Raw genomic sequence first — 13,502 nt, 5'->3', positions numbered from 1 at the left:
TAAAAAAACCTCTATCAGCCAATTAGCTGTACAAAATAAATAGTCTCTTCAGCTGGCCTGGATAGTTTCTATGGCAGCCCCATACTTAATCTAAACTCTATTCTTTTTCCATTTCTTGCTTCTCCTTTCCAGCCACCAGCCACTTTGCCACTTCACTTTGAAGAGGCTCTTCAAAGCAAAATTTAAAAGACAAACTGTTCCTCTTCCTCTGGCAGTACTGTCCGTTCTAGAGAAAGATGGGTGTCTTTGCTCATAACAGTGAAGCTCCATCTGTAGTTGTCATTTGCTGTCAGTCATTGGTGTCTTTTGCTAAACCCAAAGGACCCAAGATTACTTCTGCAGAAACTGCGATGAGAACTCTGGACCATTAAATGCCAATTTTTTTCCTTCATGTCCTCTTCACTATTTTTTTTTCCGAAGTAAGTCATAAAGTGTATTTTAGAAATCCAAAATGTATATAGATCTGTATTTTGATTTGCAAATTATCACTGTTAATGTTAGCATGTATTTATATGCAGATTTGTATTACTCTCCAACTACAGAAGTCCAGTGGATTCTGATATTTACATTTTGCTTTTGAGTGCTATGACTCTGAGGAAGAATGTTATTAAATATAATAACATTCGACAAATTTAATATTATCAGGTCAATAGGGTAATTTTCTTGACTAAATTTCATTAGGGAATCCTTTTTTTCTTTTACTTCTATTTAGGTTTTTTATTGTTTTTTAAGACTGAATTTACTTGTAACTCAAGATCTGAATGCACGTCCCTATTTCTTCTCGTAGTTCACTCAACCGTTGTCACATAAATAATATTTATATTTATTACTGCTTGGATACCAGAGTGATGGACAACTTACACTGAATAAAACATTTTAAATGAGAAAGAGACAGATCCTAAGATCACATCTGCTGTAGAGAACTGAACTTTGCCAAAGCAAACTGGTAGTTTAAGCTTCGGGTTCAGTGGATCTATGTCTGCTCTATCTGAAACAGGGCAAGTTTGGGTGGAATCCACACTCACACTGCTTCAGACAGGTCAGAGGCATTGTCACTGTTAAGACGTCTCTCACAGAGCCTCTGGCAATTTTTCAGGCAGTGGCTTCTGAGAAGTATCAAAAATCAGCATTGTGTTGTGACACAGCAAGTTAAACAAGTTGCTGTTAAAAAGATGATTGCTAAATACGTATGATTCCCCCATCAGCTTTTGCAGGCTTAACTGCAGAGGGGTCTTCTGTGCCGTTACTGCGATGGCGACAGAGGGGACCCTCACGGCAGTCAGCCACGGGTTTCAATGGAATTGGGCTGACACTGCACAGATGTCGGAGTTGAGCTCTTTCAACCATGTCAGTCACCTAAGTCAGCTATCAAACACACCTGAGAAAAAGATTAAGACACTTCATTCCACACTTTACTGATGGGGAAACAGAGGTGGTGAACGGAATGCCACACAGTGCCGGCGTGCAGGTCCACAGTCACAGGCAATCTCCTCCAGCCTCTAGAACGAACTGCTAAAAGCAAAGTAGGAAATGCTTTGAGGAACTTGCTGCCTTCAAAAAATTCCCCTCAACTGAGGAATCTGTCTGATGATTGCTGTGTCCGTGCATAATCCCAGAAATGCCAAAAGGATTACCCAAAGTTTTTAGATGCCAATTACCTGTTGCTCCAAAATATGCCCATTTCTACCTGCAGGTAGACCAAGTTTATGGTCTAAGTTACTCAGATAAATTTACTCATGATTCCCCTCCATTTTTGACACTCAGGTTTCATTATTATCATTCAGAGTAACTGAAAAAGTTTCAGCTGATACATTCTATGGCAGTCTTTTTGTTGGGAAAAATCCACCCACCCACCCCTCCCTGGTCCATTTTCACCCATTAATCTTCACTGCATGTGGGGGTCTAATGAAAGAGTCATCTCCCTATAAAAAAGACAGTGCTGTCTGCTTAGTTAGACAGCCTGCCTGCTGAATACAAGGAGGTAGCAATGAAGTGTCACATTTCAAAGACTAAAAGAAAGAACTGGAATGGTGTTAGACTGAACTAATGCATTCTTAATGAGAAAGAAGCTCTTCTATTACTTTGATGGGATGCATGGAGAGAAGTACCACATGCTCAGAAATAGTAAAACTCAGACAGACATTTTTAATGCTGTTGGGGAAGGAAGAAAGTTAATGTGGCAGAAGTCTTCTAAAATTCTGCTAGTAAAATGCAAAAGCTGTGTTCGTGTGATCCGTTGATTAAGATTTAAATTCAAAGGTGAGGGATGTGAGTGCTCGGATCCCTACACAACTAAAAACTTTTGGGGCTGGATAAATTTTGGGCATATAGCACAAGACTTGCAATCAGTATCTAGTCCACTGACTACTGAACATTTCCAACATCCTATAGTAAATTTAGAGTAATAATGAAATGCAAAAAGCCACACCTTTAATGCACCAGAAGTAACTCAAAGAGTGTCACCAATGGTTTGGATGCCCTCAATAGCAGTTGTCTTAACGAAGCTCCCAGACATCTTGAGAAAGTGGCCTTGGCCACACTGCAGTAAAGAAGGAGGAGTAATAAACATACAAGAGTAATACAAGAGAAGTACATCCTGATTCCACATCCAACAGTAGTTTTAACATCAGCCAGATGAGCAAGACACATGTATGAGGCATACTCAAGGAATGTCAGTCTTTTAGGGTACATCATCCAACAGTCTGTCTCCAGCTCTGACCAAATTCCAGTGCTTCAGCAGAAAGAGGTGAAATATCAGACAAGAAACCAGTTGTTATTTTGTACTCTTGAGTGGAGAAAAAATTCCTCCTCAGCCTACAGGATGACCAGTGGGAACGCAAAGGCATGGATTTAATGCAGTGTAAACAAAGTGCCAAATAGACACAGTTTTCAAACCTCATAGATGCTACCAGCTCAGTATATGTACAAGAACTCACAAAACAATCTTAATTTTCTATGTCTAAGAGCATTTTGCTCATGCTTATGATCTGTTGGATCAGCATTTAAAGCACTATCTTAAAATAATGCTGGTCCTTTGTAGGAATTTGGAAGATCCCTTCTGAATGTCACTTTTTGGATAGCTGGAAGTCTTTTAAATTCGAGACTATGATTACTCATGACCCAGTTTACAGATCTGTGTGATCATTGCTGACACTACCATTCTCTTCCTTCTGTTACTTACATTCCATATGAGAAAAAAATCATGTTCCTTAGCCAATGTGTTGCTAAGCAAAACAGGCGAAACTTAAAATTTATCTTTCTGTGACAGATACTCATTGCTCTAAACATCCAAATAGGTTTACTCTGCATGAGTTCTGATTTAAGCTCATCTTTATTTAACACAGATGACTAGTGCTTTACACAGAATTCTGGAGGATGTCCTCTCCAATGGTACTAACTTCCGTAGCTCTACTAAAAATGTTTTGCCACATCCACTGCAGAACTGCATAAGCTCTTTTCATAAAGCTACCTTCCTGGCTTGTATACTTACATTTTCTAGTCTTCAGCTTCTCTAATTAACTAAATCTGTGTTTACATCCCAAATTACGCGTTGTTTTAAAGGGGCGGGAGGGGGAGATGACTGCTAAATTTTATCCTATGCATATGACCTGTGCCAACAAAGTTGTCTTACTCTTCTCAAGTGATGAGTGAGTCCTTCTTGACAACATTAAAACCTCCTAACTTTGTGTTGCCCATGAATTTTATGAGTGCACACCTAATTCTTGCTATTAGTACACTAATAAACATATTGGTGGTTCCTAAAACTAATCCCTGACAAATACAACTGGCAACTTTCCTCCTCTCAAATAACACCGTCTGTAATATACCCTGTTGTTGTCTCCATTTATCCAGCTTCTTATCCAACTTAAGAGTTTTTATACTAATTTGCATAGTTTCCTATGAGTACCCTCAATAAGTGTTTCATATAATATATAAATATATTAGATCTGACACATTATTCTTGTCTAACAAACAGAAAACTCTAAATAATCCCCAGAAATAATGATTTTAACCACAGATAATCTCATTGTAACTTCTCCCATTTTTAATTTTCATGTGTTTTTAATCACTCATTTCAAATCTGTTCTAAATGTGCACAGTGCTGAAGTCAAATTAACAGCCATGAAATCACTTGATACACTTTTTCTCCCTCTTCTTGGACATATTTGACCAATCCATCATTGCATACTTCTTTCACCTGGTACTATCTCCAATTGATATATATTTAAAATCTTTTCTACTTATGCTTCCATCTGCCAGTGTCTTCAGTACTCTAGAACGAAAATAATATGGACTAATGATTTTGTCACACTAGGCTACATATATTTGACTTCCCTTTCAAATGATGTAATTCCCATTGATTTATCATCATTCTCCTTAGCTGTCCTTTCAATATCTTCATGTACATCAGCTTCCTTGAAACTAGGGAAAAGCATGTATTCAATAACAGGTAACCTATACATCAAGAACAATGAAGGCATGCCCAGCTTACCCTTCAGGTCATTACCATGGCCTCATTTAATCACTTTATTTCTTTATTGTTCTGGTAGTTGAAAAGATACAGCTTTGTTTTACTTTTCTGTGCAAGGTACAGTTCAACAAGGCCTTTATCCATCATTCCTTTGCTTCTGTATTTTATAATGCCTGAAAGAAAGTTCTCCTTGATAATCGAGGTCTATTCTCATTCTTTGGGCATTTTGTACCTCTTCCTAGTACCTTTCTTTTGTTATTTATTCATTCAGAGACTCTAGCTCCTCCCTACAATTTCTCCCTCCTGCCCAGCATGCATAGATTATTTCCATTCTTAATGTAAATCCATCCTTTCCTGCACTCAAATCATTAAATTCCTCAGTCCAGTCATCTTCATTCACTGATTTTTCTATTTTCTAGAAGTTTGCCATTCTAAGACACCAAGCCTTAGCTATAGATTTATTTTTGTCAGTCTTGCAATTTAAAAAGAACCAAATCCATCCATAATCACTTCCTCCTAGAACATGAGGTTTTGGTCAGCTGTTATGCAAGATCCTCCTTACACAAAAAAAAAAATAGCACTCATTTTGTTGTTGTATGAATTTCTGAACCAAAAAGTCAGTCTTCTGAAATGTCTAAAAATATGTAAACCTTGTTATTATTGATGGTATTTACGTCTATGTCTGGAAAATTTAAGTCTCCTACACTCATACAATTTCCCTTATTACTTATTTCTTCATCTATTTATAGAGATGATTACCCTCTTCCAAATCTCAGCCTGTCAGACCATAATATCCCCTTCCCCGCAAATACTGTCCAAGTTGGGCTCTTTTACTGTCTTCCTTGCAGTAATTTTCATCCTAACAGATTATGTTTTATTCATGCCATTACATTTTAAGATCAGTAAACACAATTTGGCTGTTTTACTTTGCTACAATTTCAATTTTCCTGACTTTTCTGTATTTTAAGTTGCATCCATATAGGCCTGCGTATAAAATTTCACTGTTTTCTTTATAGATTGAAGAAACCCCAAGGAAAAGCAGCATGAGCTTCCCCACTCTTTCACAAAGTGATTATAAATGTACCTATTCATATTAGATTAACTTAGCAGCATTTGGTTTGCTTTGGTTTTTATTTAGCAATATAAATCACTTATGAATAGTTGTTTCCTATACCAGTAATGCTTTCTCCTACTCACTGCTCATCCACTTGAATGAGGTATAGGTGGTACAGAAATAGCAATTAGATTCTAATCAAGGTACATAGTTCATAATGTACAGAAGATGTGTAGTGTTCAAAAACACCAAACAGACCAGAAATTTGAGCAGTGGGGAACACCTGGGAGTGCAGAGATTTAGCTCGCATCCACACTGTTAGCATGTAAACATGCTGTCAGACGCCGCTTTAACCCAAATTCTAGAGTTCTGGAGGGGGAAAATTGCCCAGAAGTCTTCAGCCACCATCTCTCATAGCCATCAATCTTAGGATCTGCTCACAGAGGACAGGCAAGGAATGAATTACAGCGTAGCCCCTCAGCAAATACGCCAAGCTCAACTCTTCTTAAACATCACTACAGTCTAAGTTACTGTTCAACAGAAAGTTTACAGGTTGCTGTTCTCAGCAGTGATAAGTTGTTATCATGCGCTCAAGTATAAACATTGCCATTAAAATCCCTAGACATTCTCTGAAGTGTTAAAATTAAGTCCTCCTGTGACTAATCTTATAAACGATAACCAAAAGACTGCATATCAACTCATTTCTCCCCTATCTGAAGATAGGGAACTTTAACCTTAGACTTCAAAAAAATTTATAGCTAAGCCAAAACTGTAATACATTTCTTCTAGTCAGCATTGCTGTGATTTAGATGAGAAGCAGCAAGAAAGATCTGAGCTGTCACACTTGACTTTGAGCTGCCAAGAAGAGGTATGGGGGGTTGCAGGCTAAAGTTTAATTTATATTCCTCCTTTTGTTACAGGCAGAGATGGTACGTGCTGCTTTCCAGGCGCAGAGATCTTTCCTGGTGTTAGCATCTCAATGTCAAGAGCCTCAAGAGGTAAGAAAAGTGACCTAGCATTTCAAGAAGCAGTGTATTAAAAAGGCTGTGTTCCTGTGAGTTATCATCCCTGCATCTGCTTTTATTTGTTAGTTTATTTATAGAGTGCACTTAGAGGCTTGCTTTCAGTTTTATCAACAAGGTGCTGCAATAATCAGAAAGCCATGGTTCAGAGTTAAGAACTTTTTCTGTACCAATATGTATAAGATCATTGAAGAAATGAAAGGAGGTTTCCACTTTATGGCTGTAAGTGGTATCAGTGTTTCTGTGGAAGGTGGAAATGCCATGGAATAGAATGGCTTTTTGCTAGGACCCCAGGGATGCTATATGACAGACTTTGAGTTCAGCACATAAGCTAGTGAGAGAAAAATCAGTACTAGCCTGTAGACTCAATATTCTCCAAGCTAAGGTCCAGCTTAGGCCAATTCTGGAAGAAAGGCAAAGCATTTTGCCAAGAAAATGCAAAACCAATTTATATCAAGTTGATTTACGTACTTATTTTATTGGCAAGTATTTAAATTCTCCCCTCAGTTAGAAAGCTCAGGGAAGCTGTGGAGTTGCTATGAGATCTCATTTGTAGGTTCTAGTGGTCCCAAGGTTTTGGCCAGTAGCACTGTATGATTCCTGGGTACAGTAGTCATGTAGTTTTTCAGTGGGACCACCCGCAAACCTTCCTTTCTGGAGCATGCAGAGAATGAAGACTTCACTTGCACAGTCTGTCCATGGTCTTCAGTTCTTTTTCCCCTAGCTCACTGCTCCATAGTTCATTAAACTCTGTATTTTCAAATCAGAACTCTCTGCCGCTGCTGTAAATTATTGATTTTATTTCCATCACTATTGTTCTTAGAGACACCATTTAGAAGTTTTTCTGATCAGTATGTTTTAATAGCAAGGGTACTCAAGGTAAAGAAAAAAAAAAGCAAAAAAAAAGCGCAGATATTCCAGGCGAGACTTTAGATTTATAGAGTTCCAAGCAAGAGATCAGTTGTTTTTCCAGCTGTCCCTGATCTCAGAGAGTAAAAGTGGGTCATGACTCACAGAGAACAGGCAAAATTCCCATTGGTACAGGCCTCAAGCAGTCATTTATATTGGCTGTGAATACAATCGCACCCAGTGGCCCACAAAACCATCATGCTCATAGATAAAGTATTCCCCAGTGAACAGTTTCCAATGGCCGATCGTGTAATGCAATGTTCTGAAGTGGTGGTGGTGTCCCAGCTCCGGTAAGGATAAAAGCTGTGGCTCACTGTTTGGCCTTCTGTGCTGATGTGCTATAGGTATGATTTTCTCTGCCCTTCACATGAGAATGGCAATAGCTTCTCCCCGCTTTTACCTTTACAACATTCTGACCTCAAGTCAAGCTTCTGAGATTTTTTCAGCTGTAAAGTTTAGAAATTTTCATCTTAAAAATGGCAACAAAACAAGGAAAAAAAAAGTTAAAAGAGATTTTCCAGCAGTCCGGAATGACAGTCACAAAGGCATTAAGAAAAGTAACAAATAATAAAAATCTTGTCATAAACATCACCAGAGCTGGCCACGTGTATCCATATGTCTTAGTTGCACGTTATCAGGCTTGCATAGATTTCTGCAACTTGTTGAAGGCAAGAAAGTATGCTTTTATCATTTAACTATCTTTTAGCACCAAGCAAATGCCACATGATATGTATGTACATGTCATTCTGAAGTTAAAATACCAGGAATATTACAGACTTAAGTTTCTTTCTCAGTGAGAACAAACCCAGTCCAGTTACTTAAGTTTTGTTAACATAAAGCCTGTTAGGTACACATTTTTTATAGGCATTCAAACACATGTTGTAGTTCATTCTTTTTTTTGCACATATTTTTTGCACAGATTTCATCTATACTACAGACAGACCTGAAAATAACTGAAGGCTGCCTATTCTGTGGAACTTAACAGTATTTTCCACCGCAGAGAGTGATGCTTCCAGGCACTAGGCTTTTTCTATCTCCATCTCGATGGGGGAAAAAAAAATTATTGTAAAGCCACATTGGTTAACCATTTTGAAAAATCTGGTTTTCACCAGCTAACCCAGGAGCAGGAGAGAAGCAGGGGTCCTCCCCCCGGCCCCCCAGGACCTTGTTGATGTGATGTCATCTGGGCTCTGGTTGTATTTATAGCCTAGAGCCACAGAGTCAGTGTGGAATCCAAACAGGAAAGCTAATCATTAGTGTATCAGAATGCACAGAGTAGAGAAAAGCAAATGAAGATGACAGCATATCTATAAATGCAAGAGAAAAGAGAGTAATTCTGTCATTCAGCTGTCTAGACTGTTTGCTTTATAATGTAAAGCTGTGAATGAGCCAGTGAGTTGCGATTATGGCATAGTAGCTTTGTAGACATTCAGAGACAGCGGTGTGGAGACTGAGGGGATTTACTGAGTTCCTGTCATGTTGGGATGTCATACATGGTGCCCTTAAAAAAAAAAAAAAAAAGAGGGAGGGGAAAATGCCCTGGAAAAATAAATTAGCTCAGCTCTTGCAGCTTACAAACTAATGAATAAGGAATTCAAACAAAAAGAAAGCTCCTATATGTATAATAATCCTTAGATCTTTTGTGCTCAGCAAAGAAAGAAATTTATATTGTACAAAAAGCAGTATTTTTGCCCCTCTATGAAAATGGTGAAGCCCTAGTATTCATTTAGCTCTTTAATTCCTGCTGTGAGTCACTAGCAAACATTTTCAAACAGTTAAGCTTGCGGAAGTTGCTTTTGCAGGGTTTTGCTTCTTGTTATTAATGTTGATATTTTTTCATTTGGAACCTGTTGCAGTGCACAGTCTTTATTATCTGTATACGTGAAAATAGTAGGAGCTGGGAAGGTAATTCCAGCTGGCATACCAAGCTAGCATCAACTGCAATAAATTACTTCACAGAGAGCATGTTCTGTTACTTTTTATGGTCATGTTCTATATTTATATGTGCAGTGGAAGAGATCACATGACAAAACCACCGGTTGATATTCCTGTTTGTGTATGTCCTAGCTAATGGCTGCTGGATGCAGGCTTATTCAGCAAGATGGGGCTCTTCAGTTCATCCACTTACTAGAAATTATTTTCTGATGCCAAATTTTAAACATTAAAGCAAAAAAATATCTATTATAAATTGTTTACTATATATGAGATAGTACAGAGAAGATGGAGAAGGGAAAATAAATAAGCATATTGCTACATTCTGTGAGAAATTGTTTAAAAAGGTGTTTTGAGACCATACATTTGCATGTTGCTTGGGCAATTCAGAAGATATTTTTTAAGATAAACCTCCACAAAGCATTATGAAATAGTTTAGATCTGAATTTTCTATTCCCCATAGTCTAAGCCAAATACAATTCTGATTGAAACATTATTATTTTATTGTATAATAATCTTAAAATTTATTAGTGTTCCTGAGCAAGTTTATCTTTTTAACAATTTTTTAAAAATTTATAATCATGAATACTAACGTACGAGATCACTGCTCAAAGTCACTGCACTGAATTGTTTGTAAATGGCAACTTACATACTGTCTTGTATCTATTAGTTGTTTTATTTCACTTTAAGAGTTCAAACAATTTTAAGAGTTGCTTTGAGGTCATGAGTAATCCATGAGTTCTCATACTGGGAACTAGTTAATAAATTATTCTGTGAATCAATGTAAACATATCCAGGATGAGCATACTCGTGATAAGAAGTACGACAAACAGATTTAAATGACAGATGCAGTTCAGACTATAAACGATTACGTAGTTTCTCATTAAAAAAAAATGAGTTTGTACGACTGCCAGAGCTCATGGATTTCATTGCTAACATTGTGCAGACAAACATTCCAATTAAACACCTAGTTTAAACATCCAGATTCTGCACACAGGTGGGAGGAGAGGGGTGGAAGAAAGGGAGAACTAAAGGAGAGCTTTCCCTTTTCTTGCAAGAAAAGGGAGAAAAACCACTGAAACCCAAGAAACTGTATTTGAAGTTAGACTTAGACACATGAGACTGAATCCTGAGGTTTTTAGTTTTTTATACTCAAGCAAAAAATGTAGAATAGTTGTGGCAATTTCTTTGAATAAAGGACTTATTCTCAGAATTTTTATATAGAAATCAAAGATGAAGATTTACAGTTCTCTACTCTCTGTCAGTGTAGGATTGCTCATTTTTTTCTCCCTTCTATTTTTAAAGTACTTCAATAACAGGACTCCAGGGACTTCTTATTCTGCATCCTAGCAGGATTTGTTTTATAATTACTTTGACTTGCTTATATCATTCCATTTCTCACTACTTTTCCTCATACCTACTGGGATCATTCCTACTGTTTTCTAAAAATATGAAGAGCAGGATACTCCTCTCCTCGTTAACTTATTACTTACTTAAGCAAAAGAGTCTGAGCCAAGTTTTGCTGCTGTTCTACTTGGTTGTCTGTTGCAAACCTGCACCTCTGTATCTAGAAATAGCTTAAGGAAGAATTTGGTTCAGTCCTTTTAAGGTCCTCAGGTCCCAGACTTAGAGAAGGTGCCAAGAGAGACTCGGACAGAGCCTAAGCTCCAAGGGCACCCCCTTCCCCCCTCCTGTTCTCTGAAACCTTGCCAAACCGTTGATATATTTCTGTTATCAGCAAGCCTACAACTGCATGCGACATGTGGTCACAGCCGCAGTGATGGACCAACTGACAGTTTTCAGTCGCTAGCCTGCTGCCTTACAGTGTTTACAGGCTCATTTTTGGATATTGCTGCAAACTCCTACTCAGTTTCAGGTCCAGATAGCCCCCTGACACCTGTTATCTCATAATTTTTTCCCAAAGGCACTCGACTGCATTAAAGCAGCCTCAAGCTCATTATATTTTCTGATCATAGAATCATAGAATCATTCAGGTTGGAAAAGATCCAACCATAAATCTAACACTGCCAAGTCCACCACGAAACCATGCCCCTAAGTGCCACATCTACAAGTCTTTTAAATCACTCCAGGGATGGTGACTCAGCCACTTCCCTGGGCTGCCTGTTCCAGGTTTGACAACCCTTTTGGTGACGAAATTTTTCCTAATATCCAATCTAAACGTCCCCTGGAGCAACTTGAGGGCATTTCCTCTTGTCCTATTGCTTGTTACTTGCGAGAATAGATCGACAGCCACCTCGCTGCAGCCTCCTGTCAGGTAGTTGTAGAGAGCCATAAGGTCCCCCCTGAGCCCACTCCTCTCCAGGCTCAACACCCCCCGGTAGCCGCTCCCCATCAGCCTGGTGCTCCAGCCCCTCATCAGCTTTGTTGCTCTTTTTCAGACACACTCCAGCACCTCAATGTCTTTCTCATAGTTAACTTCTGTAGGTATCCTGGCACTATTTCACCTTCCTCACTTTTGTTTACCAAACCTCCCAGGTCAATAGCCCCCGCAATAAAAAGATGGATACATTTGAGATTCAGCTCTGCCCCAGGGGCAGTGCACTCTGCCATAAGAATGCCCAGAGACACCTAGGGATGCAGGGAATACAGAAGGAATCAGTGCTACATCTCCCAGCCTGTAGAGAAGAGAAATAGAGCCAGAGATGCACATTACTGCATACCTCTAGACTGGCTCACATCAACAGCACCAGGCACTGACTCTCCAGCGGTTCATGTTCTGTGCAAGAACCAGGCTCCAGTAAGCAAAGGCTCCCTGCACTTGTTTACACCAGTACGTCTATACTTGGACTAAGAACAGCATCACCCCGTAAGGAAGACATTATCAAAGATGATACTCTAGCTCCTCATCTGACATACTTGCCAAGCAGCTCTGGGGATCCTACAGACTCTTATTGGAATTCTGCTGTGTCCCGAAACAATGTCCTGAAATCACCCTGCTGTTTTCAATCCCTGTAGCAATATTCATATTCAGACTGTACCATGTGAGATCCCACTGAGCTATGCTGATGTGACACTCCCTTTCCCATTAAGTATCACGTTCTTTATTTCTACTAAACACAAATTCAAACCAGTACACTTCTTTCTTTGTGCTGCACAATTGTTTCCCGGGATTTCGGGACTGTGCCTGATCTTCTAAAAGGGAAAGTACTGGGGATACAGCTGACTGAAAAGCAGGGCTTTTCAGTTCACGGGTTATTTCAATTTTTTCTAAGTTTACTGTGGTTTAAATCATACCACAACCAATGATTCTTGAGTTCTGAAAGTTATACAGACTTCAGGACTGCTTATTGAACCTCGTAGTCTTACAATTTGTCTCTGGGGACATCTCGGGTGAACTACTTGAATGTCCAAGGCTGGAAGCCTGCACCATCTAACATGCCTGTTCTGGGACACATCCCACATGAAACCTAATTGATTGGCCTTAGCAAAGACTTGTCAGATTGCAGATGTTGTGAACAAAACAATTGTGGCTCCAGAACATCTTCTGGCAGAACTTTGCTACCTGGAATGCCCTGGGCCCCACCGACATGGACTATGATCAACAGCAGCAAAGACTGAGTAGTAAATCAAAAGGCTGAAAACAGTTCATTAGTGTAATTGTTCTTGTTGATTAGGGGTGGGATGGTGGTGCCTGTGTGCCTACAGCAGGAGGACCCTCCCTTGTTGAATATACTGCCCACAGAGAGCTGTAGTGGACAGGAAAACAATATATAGAGGATTCAAGTCCATTTCAAAACCAGCCAGGGTCCTGGCCGAAAAGCACTGGGTGTGATTCCACACCGCTGTAACTGAAGCGTGCAGTTTGTATCAGGCCCTCGATTTCTCCCCTGGTTAGAAGGTATTGGTCTTTCATGTTCCCATCCATTTGCTCTCCCTCAGAGTTTACATTTCAAAATAAACCCACAAATGACTAAACTTGGAATTTGTCATGTGGGGTTATGGTTTAGTCTTCCCTGGTTTTTTCCCACAAAGCACAAAACTGCTACAGCTATTATTGGCTGTTAGATTGAAAATCTACGCGCTGTCTAAGAAGAATAAAAGCCAAATACCAATTAAGTCACTTTGGAAGCACACAAATGTGTCTAAGCTTCTG

The 13,502-nt window shown here is 39.1% G+C and overlaps 1 protein-coding gene across 1 annotated transcript in view; it reads left to right on the top strand.

Annotated features, from left to right (window-relative positions):
• Nucleotides 1-13,502, top strand: part of CAP2 (cyclase associated actin cytoskeleton regulatory protein 2) — a 68,532-nt gene that overhangs the window by 25,831 nt on the left and 29,199 nt on the right. The window contains exon 4 of the mRNA XM_056330228.1: nt 6,446-6,523. Within this exon, the coding sequence (XP_056186203.1) occupies nt 6,446-6,523 (78 nt within the window). The remainder of the gene's footprint in view (nt 1-6,445; nt 6,524-13,502) is intronic.

This window comes from Falco biarmicus, chromosome 3, assembly GCF_023638135.1.
Source record: "Falco biarmicus isolate bFalBia1 chromosome 3, bFalBia1.pri, whole genome shotgun sequence".
Classification (NCBI taxonomy): Eukaryota; Metazoa; Chordata; class Aves; order Falconiformes; family Falconidae; genus Falco; species Falco biarmicus.
Note: the sequence above shows the minus strand (reverse complement) of the source record. Positions and strands in the feature narration are given on the sequence as shown.